This window comes from Pelophylax lessonae (genome assembly GCF_965119305.1).
Source record: "Pelophylax lessonae genome assembly, chromosome: 13".
Taxonomy (NCBI): domain Eukaryota; kingdom Metazoa; phylum Chordata; class Amphibia; order Anura; family Ranidae; genus Pelophylax; species Pelophylax lessonae.
In genome coordinates, this window is record NC_138780.1 from 5,593,111 (window position 1) to 5,613,065 (window position 19,955).

The window sequence follows — 19,955 nt, forward strand, 5'->3', positions numbered from 1 at the left end:
CAACAATTGCGGTCACCAACCCTGGCTGATATGGTTTCGGGACCCCCAGTGGTGAAATCCCCTAAATGGATTTCCTCGGTTTCCCACCTGCCAAGGTAGGTTCAAAGCCAAGAGTGTCACTTCTCCCGTTGTATTAGCTGGGCACTGAGAACTTGACCTCCTTACAATGATGGCGGTAGGTGAGCAGTAGCGGCAACTCAAGGGCCCATGAGTGATAGATGCCTTTTGGGTGGTGAATCCACCCAGCATTTTTTTTTTTTTGGGGTGAATGTTCGGAGCCCAATCCCAGACGCCGGTACTTTGTACACTCATGGGGACAATCCCAGAAGCCGGTACTTTGTACACTCATGGGGACAATCCCAGGCGCTGGTACTTTGTACACTCATCGACATGGAAAGTTCGGCAGTAAAGGCTGCATTCAGGTCCTTGATAGATATTTATAAAATTTACAGCGGTGTTCACATTGTAGGAGAGCTCCCAGGACACCCCCCACCAAAGGGCTTTGGTCCTCCTGGAAGTAGACGGTTGAGGCTTTTCACAAAGTCCTCTCTGTTGAAGGATTTAGAAGTCTCGCTTTTTTTGGTCGGAGAGCTTCCAGTTCTTTTTACAAACCTTAAAAGGAGCCTACAGAGACTCCCAACATGCCAAAAGGGGCCACCATGGAATGTGCGGAGTGAGCAAAACCGTTCTTGGGTCTTTGAGGTAGCCCAAAGCCGGCAGAGATGATCAGGGTCCCAAGACGAGAGCGTCAGCGGGCAACAAAGTGCTTAGACATCTGAAGAGGCCGCACCTGACGGTCCACCGTTGGGCATCAGGTTCACGCTGTTGTTGTCCAAGTCCATTTTCCCGTCAGTCCCACCAATTGGCACGCAGCACGGTTTGGCGAAGTTCCTGGCGTGCTTATAGAAGCCATTGAGCGGGGTGTTGTCCGGCTGTTTGGCGGCGGACAGCTTCTCGGTTTCCGGCGTGCTGCAGCCCTGGATCTTCCGGTTGGCCTTGATTTTGTCCAGGCTGCTGTAGAGGACCATGATCACACAAGCGCCCAGCGTCAGGGCCAGCAACACCGTCACTGCCACAAAGGGTTTGTAGTAGTTGGGCTCATCGGTGCTAAAGGATGTGCCGTTCTCAGAGTCATCGCCTCCCCCATTGGGGTCCTTGACCCAGTATTGGGCAACCTTGTACTTGAACCCGTTTTCGTCAGCCCAGCACTCGTATAAGCCCAACGTGCCGTCCCTCACAATGATAATCAGGGTGTCCTTCGAGGTGACTATCTCCTTCCCTGCGGCCAGGATTGGGATTTTCCAGCTGTAGGTGGCCAGGGATGACATCTGAGGGCACTCCAGATTCAGGATGCTGTTGTACTTCCTTGTGTAGTTTACAGCTGAAAAAAACAAAAACATTGAGAACATGTACAACAACTAAACTCAAACACCCCCCCCATATATCGACCCCCCTCGTAAGTCGGCTGAGCCCAAACCCCCCTCCCCTCTGTATATTGACTGAGCCCAAACAACCCCCCGTACATTGACTAAGCTTGAACAATCCCCCCGTAAATCGGCTCAGTCCGAACGCCCCCGCACAACCAACGGCTCAGTCCGAACGCCCCCGCACAACCAATGGCTCAGTCCGAACGCCCCCCGCACCACGGCTCAGCCCGAACGCCCCCCGCACCACGGCTCAGCCCGAACGCCCCCCGCACCACGGCTCAGCCCAAACGCCCCCCGCACCACGGCTCAGCCCAAACGCCCCCCGCACCACGGCTCAGCCCAAACGCCCCCCGCACCACGGCTCAGCCCAAACGCCCCCCGCACCACGGCTCAGCCCAAACGCCCCCCGCACCACGGCTCAGCCCAAACGCCCCCCGCACCACGGCTCAGCCCAAACGCCCCCCGCACCACGGCTCAGCCCAAACGCCCCCCGCACCACGGCTCAGCCCAAACGCCCCCCGCACCACGGCTCAGCCCAAACGCCCCCCGCACCACGGCTCAGCCCAAACGCCCCCCGCACCACGGCTCAGCCCAAACGCCCCCCGCACAACGGCTCAGCCCAAACGCCCCCCGCACCACGGCTCAGCCCAAACGCCCCCCGCACCACGGCTCAGCCCAAACGCCCCCCGCACCACGGCTCAGCCCAAACGCCCCCCGCACAACGGCTCAGCCCAAACGCCCCCCGCACCACGGCTCAGCCCAAACGCCCCCCGCACCACGGCTCAGCCCAAACGCCCCCCGCACCACGGCTCAGCCCAAACGCCCCCCGCACCACGGCTCAGCCCAAACGCCCCCCGCACCACGGCTCAGCCCAAACGTCCCCCGCACCACGGCTCAGCCCCAACGCCCCCCGCACCACGGCTCAGCCCCAACGCCCCCCGCACCACGGCTCAGCCCCAACGCCCCCCGCACCACGGCTCAGCCCCAACGCCCCCCGCACCACGGCTCAGCCCCAACGCCCCCCGCACCACGGCTCAGCCCCAACGCCCCCCGCACCACGGCTCAGCCCCAACGCCCCCGCACAACGGCTCAGCCCCAACGCCCCCGCACAACGGCTCAGCCCCAACGCCCCCCGCACAACGGCTCAGCCCAAACGCCCCCCGCACAACGGCTCAGCCCAAACGCCCCCCGCACAACGGCTCAGCCCAAACGCCCCCCGCACAACGGCTCAGCCCAAACGCCCCCCGCACAACGGCTCAGCCCAAACGCCCCCCGCACAACGGCTCAGCCCAAACGCCCCCCGCACAACGGCTCAGCCTCAGGATCTCATCAGTTGGTAACAATCAAACACTACTAATGGTGGAGAATTATTTTATCAATTGAAGTTAAAGGGCATCCCAAAGTTTTTGTGATAGATTTGGGGGGGGGGGGCATAAACAAATTGCGGTTTGATTCCCCATAGGAGAATTCCCCTCACTGCCTTTAAAGTTGTCACCAAAACAGGAAGTGAGGGTAAATCTATGGGAAAGGCAGACTGGCACTCTAATAGAGAAATTGTGCATTTTATTAATTAGCAGTTTTTTGAGGTGGGGGAATTGTAGCAAAGTTTTGTAATGAGGTGGTCACGGGGGATTTTAATAAATGTAAGGAGGTCATGTAGTCTTGGGGCATTTTATTAAATATAAGGGGGTCCTGGGGCATTTTATTATTTATAAAGGAGATCATGTAGTCCTGGGGCATTTTATTATTTATAAAGGAGATCATGTAGTCCTGGGGCATTTTATTAATAATAAGGAGGTGATGTAGTCCTGGGGTATTTTATTATTAAAATACCCCAGGACTATATGACCTCCTTATAATAAATAAAATGACCCAGGACCCCTTTATAGTTTATAAAATGCCCCAGGACCCCCTTATATTTAATAAAATACCCCAGGACTACATAACCTCCTTATAATTATTAGAATGCCCCAGGACCTCCATTATATTTAAAAAAAAATACTCCAGGACTACATGACCTCCTTTATAAATAATTAAATGCCCCATGACCCCCTTATATTTAATAAAATACTTGTAGGCATTTAATTAATTATAGGGAGATCCTGTAGTCCTGGGGTATTATATTGAATATAAGGGGGTCATGGAGCATTTTTTTGTAAATATAAAGGAGGTCCTGGGGTATTTTTTTTAATTAGGAGGTCATGTAGTCCTGGGGCATTTTTTTATATATATATGGGGGCCCTGGGGCATTTAATTAATTATAAAAGGAGGTCATTTAGACCTTTGGTATTTTATTATATATAAGGGGGGGGGATTCTGGGGTATTTTATTATATATAAGGGGGTCCTGGGGTATTTTATTAATTAGGAGGTCATGTCGTTTTGGGGCATTAAATATAAGGGGGTCCTGGGGCATTTTATTATTTATAAGGAGATCATGTAGTCTTGGGGCTTTTTATTAATTATAATAGGGGTCACGGTCATTTTAATAATTATAAGGAGGTCGTGTAGTCCTGGGGTATTTTATCAAATATAAGGGAGTCCTGGGGCATTTTATTATTAAAATACCCCAGGACTACATGACCTCCTTATAATAAATAAAATGACCCAGGACCCCGTTTATAGTTAATAAAATGCCCCAGAACACCATTATATTTAATAAAATACTCAAGGACTACATGACCTCCTTTATAATGAATTAAATGCCCCAGGGCCCCCTTGTATATAAAAAAAAATGCCCCAGGACTACATGACCTCCTTCTAATTAATAAAATGCCCCAGGACCTCCTTTATATTGAAGAAAATGCTCCATGACCACCTTATATTTAATAAAATACTTGTAGGCATTTAATTCATTATAGGGAGGTCATGTAGTCCTGGGGTATTTTATTGAATATAAGGGGGTCCTGGGGCATTTTATTAATTAGAAGGAGGTCATGTACTCCTGGGGCATTTTTTTTTATATATACACAAGGGGGGCCCTGGGGCATTTAATTTTAAAGGAGGTCATTTAGTCCTTTGGTATTTTATTATATATAAGGGGGGTATTCTGGGGTATTTTCCCTGCAATGTGCATTGATCACCCAGAGGGGAGCGTGTTCCCTGCACTGTGCATTGATCGCCCAGAGGGGGGCGTGTTCCCTGCACTGTGCATTGATCGCCCAGAGGGGGGCGTGTTCCCTGCACTGTGCATTGATCGCCCAGAGGGAGCGCTGATCACCCAGAGGGGGGCGCGTTCCCTGCAATGTGCATTGATCACCCAGAGGAGGGCGCGTTCCCTGCAATGTGCATTGATCGCCCAGAGGGGGGGCGCATTCCCTGCAATGTGCACTGATCGCCCAGAGGGGGGGCGCATTCCCTGCAATGTGCATTGATCGCCCAGAGGGGGGGCGCATTCCCTGCAATGTGCACTGATCGCCCAGAGGGGGCGTGTCTCCTGCAATGTGCATTGATCGCCCAGAGGGGGGTGCGTTCCCTGCAATGTGCATTGATCGCCCAGAGGGGGCGTGTCTCCTGCAATGTGCATTGATCGCCCAGAGGGGGGCGCGTTCCCTGCAATGTGCGCTGATCGCCCAGAGGGGGCGCGTTCCCTGCAATGTGCGCTGATCGCCCAGAGGGGGGGCGCGTTCCCTGCAATGTGCATTGATCGCCCAGAGGGGGCGTGTTTTTTCCCTAAGAGGGGAGTAACACTTGAAGTGTGCCGGGGAAGCCGCCATGTTGCCAGTAGAGCCATTCACTTTACTAGGACTGTAGGGGGCGTCATTGCTACACAATGAGATGCAGCGACGGAGGAGAGCCCAGAAAAATGGCGTCCCCCATATGTGAGCTCACCTCTTAGTGGCGGGTTGTCGGGGTCCTGGGCGGGTTGCAGCTTTTTGCCTTTTATCGGGATTAGGCACGTGGTGTTGGGGTTGCCCGTCTCGATATCTTGTAGCCACTCGCTGGAAAGACAAAAATGGAAGATATTTCTTTGCTCTGAACTCTGTTCTATGAGATCAAGGAACGTCAAATCCCCAAATCATTAAAATCCCACAAACATGAACAGGTAAAGTGGAAAAAAAAATTCTAAAAATAATAAAATAAAAAATATACATATATAAAAAATATAAAATAATAAAATAAAAAATATAATATAAAAAAATAAAATGGATATATATATATAAAAAAACCTAATTTTTATATATATATATATATATAAAAATCAAATAAAAAATATATATATAAATCAAATAAAAAAATATAAAAAAATAAATTCAAATAAAAAAAAAAGATAATATATATATAAAAATCAAATCTAAAAAAAATAAAATAAAAATATATATAAAGTAAAATAAAAAAAAAAAATATATATATATATATATATAGTATATTAAAAAATCCATAAAAAGCTATTAAATAAAATAAATATATAAAAAATAAAGTAAAACTAGATATAAAAAATAAAATAAAAATATAAAGTAAAAATATAAAAAATAAAACAAAGTAAAAAATATATAAAAAAGCTAAATAAAAATATATAAAAAATAAAGTAAGAAAATATAAAAATAAAGTACAAAAAAATATAAAAAAATAAGAGAGTAAAATAATATGAAACAAAACTAAATAAAAATATTTAAAATAAAATAATATATATAAAAAATAAAATAATGCAATGCTTTACTTACACTGTGTAAGGATTGGTTGGGAGGCTCTGACATTGGTTGGCATTCTTGTTCCAGGCGCAGTACGGGTCCCGGGCCAGGACGCACTCGAAGCAGCTCCTGTAGACGCTGCAGTTGGCTACGGGGACCTGGAGGATGCCGGCCGTCGTGCCCACGTACAAGATCTTCTGCAAGAGGAGATATTGGTCACCTTGGCTGGGAACCGATCACCAACATTGGCACACAGGAATACTCATGTTCCGTTTTCTTTTCCTAATCACTAGACTCCCCAACCAGTACTGGGACAGCACCCCAAGGCAAGAGTCCAAAGTTGTGGAAACATCTAAAGGATGATCAGTGGAAACAGGGTGGACCTGAGCTCAATTTTGAGTGTCATGGCAAAGGGTGTGAATACTTATGTACATGGGATTTTTATTTTTAATAAATTTGCAAAGATTTCAAACAAACTTCTCTCATGTTTTCATTATGGGGGAGGGGTTTGTAGAATTTTGAGGAAAATAATGAATTTAATCCATTTTGGAATAAGGCCGTAACATAAAATGTGGAAGAAGTGAAGCGATGTGAGTACTTTCCGGATGCGCTGTAATACATGCTGTAGAATGGGTGAACCATCAACACGTTCATATTTTGGCACCCAGGACAATTTTCTCTCCTGCCCCCCTCACCTTGTTTGGTACCATCAGAAGAGTCTCGATGGGATTTGGCTCTTTTAGAAGCCTCAGCTCTTCAATAATATGCGACTCCGTGCCGTTCTTTACGAGGACGACCTTGTGCAACGCACCCGCACCTGGAACAACGAGGGAGTATTGGGTATTTACAAAAAATAATAAATAATAATAATAAATACAATTTTTTAATTGAATACTTAATTGAATAAATAAACAAATAATAAAAAATAAAAATAATATTTTTTTAATTGAATACTTAATTAAATAAATAAAAATAATCAAAATTTTTAATTGAATAAATAATAAAAAAATAAAATAAAAATAATATTTATAAGTATTCAATTAAAAATGAATAAATAAAATAAAAATAATAATTTTTTTAATTGAATACTTATGAATTATCGTGTGTCTCTATTTTATATTTCACTACCTGCTCTCCATTTTTCCTGCTGTCTCATTTACTAATATGTTGTGAATAGCCCATGATATTTACTTATTTACTATGTTCAACACACACACACTTGCAAGTAGGAGCTCACGATTGGCTAGATGTTGGCGCCAAGAGTACAAGTCCTGATGAGGCTGTACCCTGTGCCACTCCATGTCAGAGGCCTCCTCCCGACATCCCCAGCTGTTTATATCCCCAAAGGATGGAATGTCCACACACAGAGGTGCTGCACCCTACTGGTCGTGTTTGGAAAATACCACAAACACGATATACTGTCCGGGGTCACTTAACAGTACATTGTCAATCACATTTGTTGGACGGTCTGCAGAAGTCTCATGTGAAAGCAATAGGCAGCTATTAAAGTAAGCCATCTTTCCCTAATAGTCTTTCCACCCAGGGTCATTAATACTCACTGGGATTGGATCTCTGCAGTCACCTCTTCCATAGGTACACCGCTCCTGGGATAGCCCCAAACTTAGGGAACTCTTGGCCTGGTCTGAAAAACCTTTCTCAACCTGCCCCCCCCCCCCCCAAAAGATTTAAGAAGTATGCTGCCACATTGTCTGGGTTCAAGTCTATCTCCCTCCCCCTAACCTCCTACCCTGTCCAGGGCCTCCCTTTGTTGGCTACATCAGCATAGGTATGGGGGGGGGGGGGGGCGATAGGCTCCTGTACACCAACTGTACTAGGACTTGTATGTGGGCCCAGACTCCCCCATTTCACTTCTACAGGAGGGCTTTAACTAAAAGGGGCCTAACACCTGATGACACTATATTCTGTAACCAGACTACTTTTCTGGAACAGAGCCACCTAGTGGCAGACTAGCTAAATGCACCTGCCCACACACTGATTATTAAGAAATATACCCTCTCTCCCCTCACAGGGAGCAGCTACAGCAGAAATGACATTGTATGGTCTGAAAATAATCTTTCAAATGGTATACTGTGTTAAGAGTTTGTAAAATAAATATAAAAATCATAGAAAGTTCAACTTTTAAAGTGAAGAATCAATTAAAAGCTATATACACACACACACACACACACACACACACACACACACACACACCATTGAATTCTGCAGTATTACATTTGACCAGTAGAGGGAAGCATAAAAGAGAAAACGCTGCAATGCTCAATGCCACCAGCAGATGGGAGCAGAATGCAGTTGCATCACAATGACAGCTGCTGCTACCAGTCTTGCACTCTTAGCGGGACAAGGTATCAATAAAATACTTTTTGTTTTAATGAGCTGAAATAAACCGCTCAGGGAATGCATGGTGCACCTACTCAATTCTTAGAAGAAACTGACAATGGCTACCTCACGGGTCACCATCAGAAATCGTGAGGCCCCATACAGCCTGCCCTCCTCCACCTCACACAGAAAAGAGACTTTAAACACCTTTGGGTGCAGAATATTCCCACCAGCTGCGGCTCCAAACAAAGGTCCCCAGGCCTCATTGATAGGGGCCAATGATAGAGAAGGGACTCATTTACTCATTTTTGGGATCAGATGGAGCAATCCTCTGTGCTGCATATCCCAAAAATTAAATGTAATTGTCTGTACCCGCGCCCCAGAGGGTTACTCCCAAAAAAAGGGAAAACAGTCCCCTCTCAGGCCTCTGCTGCTTAGCTGATGGGGCACTGGGAGCTTTTATTTCATTGCTGGGTGTCGCAGCCTGCAGAATTACTGTGCATGTACCCAAAGGTATTAGAGTCCCCTCTCTGGCCCTGGGCCCCAGATGAACAAATGGGTCACAGGATCAGGGCCGGGACAAGGGGTGGGCAGGAGGTGGCGGCTGCCCTTGGCACTGTGGTGTCATTTGAGTTGAGGGGACACCTCAAGGAGTTTGGGGGGCATGGGATGTGTGTTGGGAGGAGATAATTGGGGGTGGCAGATGGTAAGAATGGTTCCAGGAGGGTAAATTTGGGGGGGATTTGTGTTGGGAGGGGGGAACAGAGGACTTGTGCTAGGCGGGGGATTTGGGAGATTTGTGCTAGAAAACGTAGGGGGGGGGGGGGAGAAATTTGTGCTAGGAGAAATTTTTTTGGGGGGGGGGGGGAATGTATGCTATTTGGGATGATTGGGGGGTATTTGTGCTAGGAGGGGAACTTGGGGGGGGGTTGTGCTATGATGGGAAATATTAGGGGAAGGGGAATTCGTGGTGAGGGGATTTAGAGTGGGAAGGGGAGAGAGGAACTGTGCTCGAAGAGGACATTTGAGGGGTAGAAGATTTGTGCTAGGAGAGAGACATTTTTTTTTTGGGGGGGGGGGGTTTGTGCTGAGTGCATATGGGGAGTGAGGATTTCAGCTGGGGGGCAAAGATGCGTGCATGCAGATTAGTGCTTGATTTTTATGGGGGGGGGGTTTGACACAATGCTCATACGTCTTGGGGGGCTCAATTAGGCATGCTCGCCCTAGGCTCTAGATGACCTTGTCTCATCACTGCACAGGATATTAACATTGTTGGCTACCTCTAGTACTGGATGGGTGTTTTAGCTCTGCCATTTACCTGATGTCCTGATAAAGTTCTCTTTATGTCTAGAATGGACACTGTAATGCTGAAGAGAACCAGGAGAGGGCCAAGCATTACAATTTGCTGTATTGCAATACCACATATGACCAGCAGATGGTAGCATTAGGCATCCCTGAATAGCACTGTAGGATCATTGCAATACCACATGTAACCAGCAGATGGTAGCCTTAAGCATCCCTGAATAACACTACAGGATCATTGCAATACCCTGGGCATCCAGCAGAGAGCAGCATTACAACAATACGTTTTATTGCAATACCCCATGTGAACAGCAGATGGGAGCATTAACCACTTCTGGACCAGAAGATTTTCCTGCTTAACCACTTAAGCCCCAGGCCTATTTCGGACACTTTTTGTTTACAAGTTAAAATCAGTATTTTTTCCTAGAAAACTACTTAGAACCCCCAAACATGATATATATATTTTTAGCAAAGACTCTGGAGAATAAAATGGCGGTCATTGCAATATTTTTTTGTCACGCAGTATTTGTGCAGCGGTCTTTAAAACGCCATTTTTTTGGGAAAAATTGCGAAAAATCACATTTCACTGCATTTAAAAAAAAAAAACAGTAAAGTTAGCCCATTTTTTTTTGTATATTGTGAAAGAAGATGTCACGCCGAGTAAATAGATACCCAACATGTTACGGTTTAAAATTGCGCACACCCGTGGGATGGCGACAAACTACGGTCAATAGAAATCTCCATAGGCGACGCTTTAAGTTTTTTTTAACGGTTACCAGTTTAGAGTTAGAGTGTAGCTCTTTTTTTTTAAATTATTGCTCACTCTCTGGCGATCGCGGCGATACCTCACATGTGTGGTTTGAACAGCGATTTCATTTGCGGCTCGACTTCCATATGCGTTTTCTTTCATGCGCGAGCTAACGGTGACGGGGGCGGCTAAATTTTTTTTTTTTCTTATTTATTTATTTTTTTTTTTTTAACTTTATCACAGGTTTTAAAAAAAAAAAAACGAATCACTTTTATTGTAAACATCCCTTGTGACAGCAATAGGCAGTAACAGGTACTCTTTATGGAGGGATCGGGGGGGGGGGCAATGTGACAGTAATAGCAGTGACAGGTACTCTTTATGGAGGGATCGGGGGGAATGTGACAGTAATAGCAGTGACAGGTACTCTTTATGGAGGGATCGGGGGGAATGTGACAGTAATAGGAGTGACAGGTACTCTTTATGGAGGGATCGGGGGGGGGATGTGACAGTAATAGGCAGTGACAGGTACTCTTTATGGAGGGATCGGGGGGAATGTGACAGTAATAGCAGTGACAGGTACTCTTTATGGAGGGATCGGGGGGAATGTGACAGTAATAGGAGTGACAGGTACTCTTTATGGAGGGATCGGGGGGGGGATGTGACAGTAATAGGCAGTGACAGGTACTCTTTATGGAGGGATCGAGGGTCTAAAAGACACCAAACCCCTCCACTACACTTCCATGTATGCAAAATGCTGCAAACTGCATTTTTGAATACAGTGGTTTTTTAAATTTGCCGCCTTTAGCAGCAGAGTAACCCGGACGTGACATCATGGGTTACGTCATCGGAGACCCGATCAAAGCCACTTCCGGCTTTGATCCGGACTCCATCCAGCCGGCCGACGCGGTGGGTGTGTGCTCAGGTCTCCCGGTGGGACGGGAGACCCGGGCAAAGCTGCGGGAGGGGGGGCGTTCCCTCCCGCTCGCCGGGGTAACGACCGAGCGGCTCCCGAGCCGCATCGGTCATTACCGCCGGAAAGCCGACCGCCGGCTCTAAACAACGGTACTGGGGTGATGCCTCTAGATAGAGGCATCACCCCGGTATAACACCGCAAAATCAGCCGACGTAGCCCTACGTCACTTTGCGGTAAGTGGTTAAGCATGCAATACCCGGGGTAACCAGCAAAGGGCAGCAGGGCTGACAAAGAATAATGATCCCTGTAATTCCAGAGGCCCCCAGAGAGGGCAGCATTTCAACAGTTACAGATGTATTGTAATAGGGACCACTGCAATTCCACATGTGACCAGGAGATGGAAGCATTAAACATCCCTGTGTAGCATTGGAGGATTGTGGCCGTATACTATACAACCAGCAGAGGGCAGCACAACACTCCAGGTGCACAGCAGGGGGCAACATTATAAATGTGGGAAAGGTCTGAGTGCTTACTTGTGCCCAGGAACATCACGGTGTAATTGTCTCCAGATAGTGCAGGTACAGAATCGATGGCAATGCGGCTGTAGCTGACACTCTGTTGGATCAGCAGGGGGCGCTTGCCGACTGGTAGAACCTTCTCGTCCATCAGGAAGTGGTCTTTCATGAAATTGAGATCTGTGTCGGAGAATTTCCCAGATGAGCACTAAAAGGGATAGGAAAAAGTTTGCATGAAACTGGGAAAAACACGTGACAGTGCCACCTTGTGGCTGCCTAAAGCAGTGTGACACAGCCACCACGTGGCTGCCTAAAGCAGTGTGACACAGCCACCATGTGGTTGCCTAAAACAGTGGGACACTGCCACCATGTGGTTGCCTAAAACTGTGCGCCACTGCCATCATGTGGTTGCCTAAAATAGTCGGACACTGCCACCTTGTGGTTGCCTAAAACAGTGCGCCACTGCCACCTTGTGATTGCCTAAAACAGTGGGACACAGCCACCATGTGGTAGCCTAAAATTGTCAGACACTGCCACCTTGTTGTTGCCTAAACTAGTGCGCCACTGCCACCTTGTGGCTACCAAGAACATCACAACACTGCCAATTTGTGGTTGCCTAAAACAGTGCGACGCTGGCCCCCTGTGGTTGCCTAAAACAGTGCGAGACTGCCATCATGTGGTTGCCTACAACAGTGCTACACTGCCACCTTGTGGCTGACTAAAGTATTGCAACACTAACACCTTGTGGTTGCCTAAAACGGTGCGACACTGCCACCTTGTATCTCCTTGAGGTTGCCTAAAATAGTCGGACACTGCCACCTTGTGGTTGCCTACAACAGTGCAACACTGCCACCTTGTGGTTGCCTAATACAATGCGACACTGCCACCATGTGGTTGCCTAAAATAGTCGGACACTGCCACCTTGTGGTTGCCTAAAACAGTGTGCCACTGCCACCTTGTGGTTGCTTAGGGTACTAGAGTCTAGAACTACCAATGCAGTTGATAGGTGAGGTGGTGGTACCATGTACTTACACTGCCTGGCCGGGGATTGGACACGGGTCCGGTGTATCTGGTCCACTTCGAACTCTCTTTGTTTTGCTCTTTGTAGTTGCCGTTGAAAACCACCTCGATGTCCGCGAGCTTGAAGGAGCAGATGGCGGAACTGTTGGAGCTGCCTGACTGCCTGTGGGGACGAAATAAGAGAGTCACATGACTCTTCTTAGCCCACAGAAAGCTCAAAGGCCTGAGGGTGGAGCAAAGGATTAAACCACAACGCTGGTTGAACAGCTACATACATCGGAGAATCCCTGCTCTGTCTACCAAGCCAACACTATGTAAATCTTCCACTGATTACCATAAGGAGGGTGACAACACTTTTCAAAACTTGCATACTCCATGCCACTGGCCCCTGCTTATTCTTAACCAATGCTCTACCATCCCCCCATGATTGTTCGTGGCCACTGCTCCACCCCTGCTTATTCGTGGTCACTGCTCCACCCCTGCTTATTCTTGGCCACTGCTCCACCCCTGCTTATTCTTGGCCACAGCTCCACCCTGGCTTATTCTTGGCCACAGCTCCACCCTGGCTTATTCTTGGCCACAGCTCCACCATTGCTTATTCTTGCCCCTGCGCCACCCCTGCTTATTCTTGACCACTGTTCTACTATGACCCAGATGATTGTTTTTGGTTATTGCTCCACCCTTGCTTATTCTTGCCCCTGCGCCACCCCTGCTTATTCTTGCACTGCTCCACCCTTGCTTATTCTTGACCACTGCTCCACCCCTGCTTATTTTTTGACCACTGCTCTACTATCCCCCCAATGATTGTTCTTGGCCACTGCTCCACCCCTGCTTATTCTTGACCACTGCTCTACATTTTCCCCAATGATTGTTCTTGGCCACTGCTTCACCCCCTGCTTATTTTTGACCACTGCTCTACCATTCCCCTCATTATTGTTGTTGGCCACTGCTCCACCTTCACATGATGATTGTACATGGCTACTGCTTCATCCCTCAGCTTGTTTTTGGCCGCTGCTCTGCCCCCTTTGCTTGTTTTTGGCCACCCAAGTCGCTTTCTGTCCAGCCCATATATTTAAACCACAGACACTGCGATAGCAAGCCTGATTTCTGCTTTCAGCCAGTGAAAGGCAATTTAACATAAAGTGTGATTGCAAAAGATTACATTGTATGATTTGAAAAAAAAGGATATTTCAGGGATCACATAAGCGAGCTAAAGAGAGATTTATTATTATTTATCTGTAACACATTTTTTATTGTGCTTTTTGTCCCCTTATGTCTTCACAGGCTCTTGGAGTATCCATGATGGCTGCATACTTCTCCCAGAGTCAGGAAACTGTCCCCCCCCCTCTCTCCTGGGACGGCCCGCCATGAACCCTCTGCTGACTGATATTGGATGTCTTGTTCTTGACTAACGGCGCCTCATGTTACCCGTCCTTACAAATCATTATCGACCTGAATACCGGAGAACAAATCCTTCCTGTACAAATATAATGGACTTCATCCCGATGGATTCCTGGACAGAACATCAACTGCATGGAAACAAACGGCCGCACCCCCACGCTCCGCCGGTGTAATCATCGATCGGCTAATGTATGGAGAGCGAGCCAAACACGGAATATAGATCATCATTACTGAACAATTATATATCTTCACCGCAACAAATCCCATACACAGGATCAATACCAAGGATAGAACATCCTGGAGCAGCAGGGGGCGCTCTACACACTATTTATAAATAAAAATTCATTCCAGATATAAGATATATTATACAGAGTGACATCACCGCTCTCCAGATATAAGATATATTATACAGAGTGACATCACCGCCCTCCAGATATAAGATATATTATACAGAGTGACATCACCGCTCTCCAGATATAAGATATATTATACAGAGTGACATCACCGCTCTCCAGATATAAGATATATTATACAGAGTGACATCACCACTCTCCAGATATAAGATATACAGGAATGATATATATATATCAGTCTCTGGTACTCACCACTGTGAGCTGAAGACCCCATAGAAGACGCTGTGTTCGGGGTCCTCGGGGTTCACTAGCGCTACGTGATGCATGATGTTGAAGGGGAAGTTGTTGGCGTTGGAGCAGACCAGTTGTGCTTTCAGGAAGGTGGTCCATTTCTTCTGTAGGACTTTATCTCCTCCGATGTCATTCTGGGGGAGAGCAGAGATAATAATTGGTTAAACACAATACTACACAAACCCTCCTGCTCCATATCCGCTCTCCTGCCCTACTCCTCCATATCCGCTCTCCTGCCCTACTCCTCCATATCCACTCTCCTGCCTTCTTCCTCCATATCCGCTCTCCTGCCCTACTCCTCCATATCCGCTCTCCTGCCCTACTCCTCCATATCCGCTCTCCTACCCTACTCCTCTTCCAGATCCGCACTCCTGCCTTCTTCCTCCTCTTCTTCCTTCCCCCTTTACATCCACTTTCTTGCCTTCCATCTCCATATCCGCTTTCCTGCCCTCCTCCATATCTGCTCTCCTGCCCTCCTCCTCCACATCCACTCACCTGCCCTTCTCCTCCACATCCACTCACCTGCCCTCCTCCTCCACATCCACTCACCTGCCCTCCACATCCACTCACCTGCCCTCCTCCTCCACATCCGCTCACCTGCCCTCCTCCTCCACATCCGCTCACCTGCCCTCCTCCTCCACATCCGCTCACCTGCCTTCCTCCTCCACATCCGCTCACCTGCCTTCCTCCTCCACATCCGCTCACCTTCTTCCTCCTCCACATCCGCTCACCTGCCTTCCTCCTCCCCCAGATCCACTCTTCTGCCCTCCTCCTCTTCCAGATCCGCTCTCCTGCCTTCTTCCTCCATGTCCCCTCCCCTGCCCTCCTCCAGATCTGCTTTCCTGCATTCCTCCTCCATTCCTTCCTGCTTCAGATCCGCACTCCTGCCCTTCTCCATATTCGCTCTCTTGCCCTCCTGCAGATCCATTCTCCTGCCTTTCTCCTCCTCCTCCCAATTCACTCCCCTGCCTTCCTCCTCCTCCTCCAGTTCTGCTCTCCTGCCCTCCCCCAGATCCGCTCCCCTGCCCTCCTCCTCCAGATTCGCTCTCCTGCCTTCCTGCAGATCCACTATTCTGCCTTCCTCCTCCAGATCTGCTCCCCTGCCTTCCTCCTCCTCCAGATCCGCCCTCCTCCAGATCTGCTCCCCTGCCTTCCTCCTCCTCCAGATCCACTCTCTTGCCCTCCTCCTCCATATCCGCTCCCCTGCCCTCCTCCAGATCCTCTCCCCTGCCCTCCTCCAGATCCGCTCCCCTGCCCTCCTCCAGATCCGCTCCCCTGCCCTCCTCCAGATCCGCTCCCCTGCCCTCCTCCTCCTCTAGAACTGCTCCCCTATCCTCCAGATCCTCTCCCCTGCCCTCCTTCTCCTCCAGATCCTCTCCCCTGCCCTCCTTCTCCTCCAGATCCTCTCCCCTGCCCTCCACCTCCTCAGATCCACTCTCCTGAACTCCTCCATATCTGCTCTCCTGCCTTCCTCCTGCACACCTGGTCCCCTGCCCTCCTCATCGAGTCCATCCAGAGCTGGAGGTTGGTTTTCTAGGATTTAGATTAAATTAGTGCCATGGCAGACGTTCAGCGCCCCCTATCACCATAAGCTGGGAACTTGCTGGATCTCAGCCATGTGGTTTACCGGCTTTAATCCAATCTGTATTTAACATGGTTTGGGGGGGGGGGGGGTTGTGATGGAGGTGGGAAGAGGTGGAGGGAGGTTTTTCCACCATAGGTCCCCATTAACCTATGGTGGGTAAAAAATGTTTTTGGTAAACTTCCAATCAGACCAGATGGTAATGCGATTTCTATCTTCTGGTTCAGTGGTGGCGCCTCCTCACCTTGCAGACTCGGGCCACGCGGGGAACCATCAGCTTGTCGAAGAAGTCAAACTCTTTGCCCGTTTCATCGAAAAAGAAGTAGACTTTCCCATCAGAGGGGATGTAAAAGGATCCAGCGAATGAGGTGTCAGCTGTGGGAAGAGAACGCATGTCAGGAACGCCGACATAAAGGGAGCTCTTCTCTACCGACCATCAATATAAAGGGGGCCTTTCACTACCAACCATCAACATAAGGGTGCTCTTCTCTACCAACCATCAATATAAGGGGGCTCTTCTCTACCAACCATCAATATAAGGGGGCTCTTCTCTACCAACCATCAATATAAGGGGGCCTTTCACTACCAACCATCAACCTTCTTTACCAACCATCGATATAAGGGTGCTCTTCTCTACCAACCATCAATATAAGGGTGCTCTTCTCTACCAACCATCAATATAAGGGTGCTCTTCTCTACCAACCATCAATATAAGGGGGCTCTTCTCTACCAACCATCAATATAAGGGGGCCTTTCTCTACCAACCATCAATATAAGGGGGCCTTTCTCTACCGACCATCAACATAAAGGGTGCTCTTCTCTACCAACCATCAATATAAGGGAGCTCTTCTCTACCAACCATCAATATAAGGGGGCTCTTCTCTACCAACCATCAATATAAGGGGGCCTTTCTCTACCAACCATCAATATAAGGGGGCCTTTCTCTACCGACCATCAACATAAAGGGTGCTCTTCTCTACCAACCATCAATATAAGGGGGCTCTTCTCTACCAACCATCAATATTAGGGGGCCTTTCTCTACCAACCATCAATATAAGGGTGCTCTTCTCTACCGACCATCAATATAAGGGGGCCTTTCTCTACCAACCATCAATATAAGGGGCTCTTCTCTACCGACCATCAATATAAAGGGTGCTCTCTTCTCTACCGACCATCAACATAAGGGGGGCTTTCACTACCAACCATTAACATAAGGGGGCCCTTCTCTACCGACCATCAATATAAGGGGGCTCTTCTCTACCGACCATCAACATAAAGGGTGCTCTTCTCTACCAACCATCAATATAAGGGAGCTCTTCTCTACCAACCATCAATATAAGGGGGCTCTTCTCTACCAACCATCAATATAAGGGGGCCTTTCACTACCAACCATCAACCTTCTCTACCGACCATCAATATAAGGGGGCCTTTCTCTACCAACCATCAATATAAAGGGTGCTCTTCTCTACCAACCATCAATATAAGGGAGCTCTTCTCTACCAACCATCAATATAAAGGGTGCTCTTCTCTACCAACCATCAATATAAGGGGGCTCTTCTCTACCAACCATCAATATAAGGGGGCTCTTCTCTACCAACCATCAATATAAGGGGGCCTTTCACTACCAACCATCAATATTAGGGGGCCTTTCTCTACCAACCATCAACATAAAGGGTGCTCTTCTCTACCAACCATCAATATAAGGGAGCTCTTCTCTACCAACCATCAATATAAGGGAGCTCTTCTCTACCAACCATCAATATAAGGGGGCTCTTCTCTACCAACCATCAATATAAGGGGGCTCTTCTCTACCAACCATCAATATAAGGGGGCCTTTCACTACCAACCATCAATATTAGGGGGCCTTTCTCTACCAACCATCAATACAAGGGGGCTCTTCTCTACCAACCATCAATATAAGGGGGCTCTTCTCTACCAACCATCAATATTAGGGGGCCTTTCTCTACCAACCATCAATATAAGGGTGCTCTTCTCTACCGACCATCAATATAAGGGGGCCTTTCTCTACCAACCATCAATATAAGGGGGCTCTTCTCTACCGACCATCAATATAAAGGGTGCTCTTCTCTACCGACCATCAACATAAGGGGGGCTTTCACTACCAACCATTAACATAAGGGGGCCCTTCTCTACCGACCATCAATATAAGGGGGCTCTTCTCTACCAACCATCAATATAAGGGGGGCTCTTCTCTACCAACCATCAATATAAGGGGGCTCTTCTCTACCAACCATCAATATTAGGGGGCCTTTCTCTACCAACCATCAATATAAGGGGGCCTTTCTCTACCGACCATCAACATAAAGGGTGCTCTTCTCTACCAACCATCAATATAAGGGAGCTCTTCTCTACCAACCATCAATATAAGGGGGCTCTTCTCTACCAACCATCAATATAAGGGGGCCTTTCACTACCAACCATCAACCTTCTCTACCAACCATCAATATAAGGGTGCTCTTCTCTACCGACCATCAATATTAGGGGGCCTTTCTCTACCAACCATCAATATAAGGGGGCTCTTCTCTACCAACCATCAATATAAGGGTGCCCTTCTCTACCGACCATCAACATAAGGGGGGCTTTCACTACCAACCATCAACATAAGGGGGCCCTTCTCTACCGACCATCAATATAAGGGGGCTCTTCTCTACCAACCATCAATATAAGGGGGGCTCTTCTCTACCAACCATCAATATAAGGGGGCCTTTCACTACCAACCATCAACCTTCTTTACCCACCATCAATAGAAGTGAAGGCATTTCTCTCCTTACAACCAATGTGAGACAACGCAATCATTTTCAATGAGCGTTTTTTTTTTTTTTTTTTAGGGTTCCAGCATGTTAAAAACAAAAGTTGAGAAATGCGGATTTTGGGGGTTCTCATACAGAAGAGGAAACTTACAGTGCAGCCATCCCAGAGAGGTGTCCATCTTTAGCGAATTTCGACTACCGAGCGTCCGGTAGATGATGGGTTCATTCCCTCTGAAATTATTCATCGTGCCCGTGTACAGCTCACCATCTACAGTGGAGGAGGAGAAGAGGAAGAGAAGAGAAGAGTACAGGAAGAGGAGATAAGAGGAACAGGAGAGAAAGAGGAGAGAGAAAGAGGGGGGGGGGGCAAGAGAGGACAGGAAGAGGGTATAACAGGAACAGGAGAGAAAATGGAGAGAAAATGGAGAGGAGTGAAAGGAGGAGAGGAACAGTAAGAGTAAGTGGACAGGAGAGAAAGGGGAGCGGGCAGGCAGAGGAGAAAGAGGGGAATAGTAGGAGATAAGAGGAGCGGGAAGAGTAAGTGGAGAGGAGATAAAGGGGAGTGGACAGGAAGAGGAGAGGGGAGGGGAGGAGAGGAGAGGAGAAGGGAGGGGAGGAGGGGAGAGGAGAGAAAGAGGGGAGAGGAAAGAAAGAGGAGAAAGTGC

At 47.9% G+C, this 19,955-nt stretch overlaps 1 protein-coding gene across 1 annotated transcript in view; it reads right to left on the minus strand.

Annotated features, from left to right (window-relative positions):
* Positions 1 to 562: 562 nt before the first annotated feature.
* The window catches only part of SEMA4A (semaphorin 4A), a 75,116-nt gene continuing 55,723 nt past the window's right edge, over positions 563 to 19,955 (minus strand). The window contains exons 7-15 of the mRNA XM_082275178.1: positions 19,442 to 19,558; positions 16,764 to 16,894; positions 14,899 to 15,071; positions 12,905 to 13,055; positions 11,891 to 12,080; positions 6,753 to 6,874; positions 6,091 to 6,254; positions 5,258 to 5,367; positions 563 to 1,381 (exon numbers count right to left, since the gene is read on the minus strand). Of these exons, the coding sequence (XP_082131304.1) occupies positions 768 to 1,381; positions 5,258 to 5,367; positions 6,091 to 6,254; positions 6,753 to 6,874; positions 11,891 to 12,080; positions 12,905 to 13,055; positions 14,899 to 15,071; positions 16,764 to 16,894; positions 19,442 to 19,558 (1,772 nt within the window). The 3' untranslated portion in view covers positions 563 to 767. The remainder of the gene's footprint in view (positions 1,382 to 5,257; positions 5,368 to 6,090; positions 6,255 to 6,752; positions 6,875 to 11,890; positions 12,081 to 12,904; positions 13,056 to 14,898; positions 15,072 to 16,763; positions 16,895 to 19,441; positions 19,559 to 19,955) is intronic.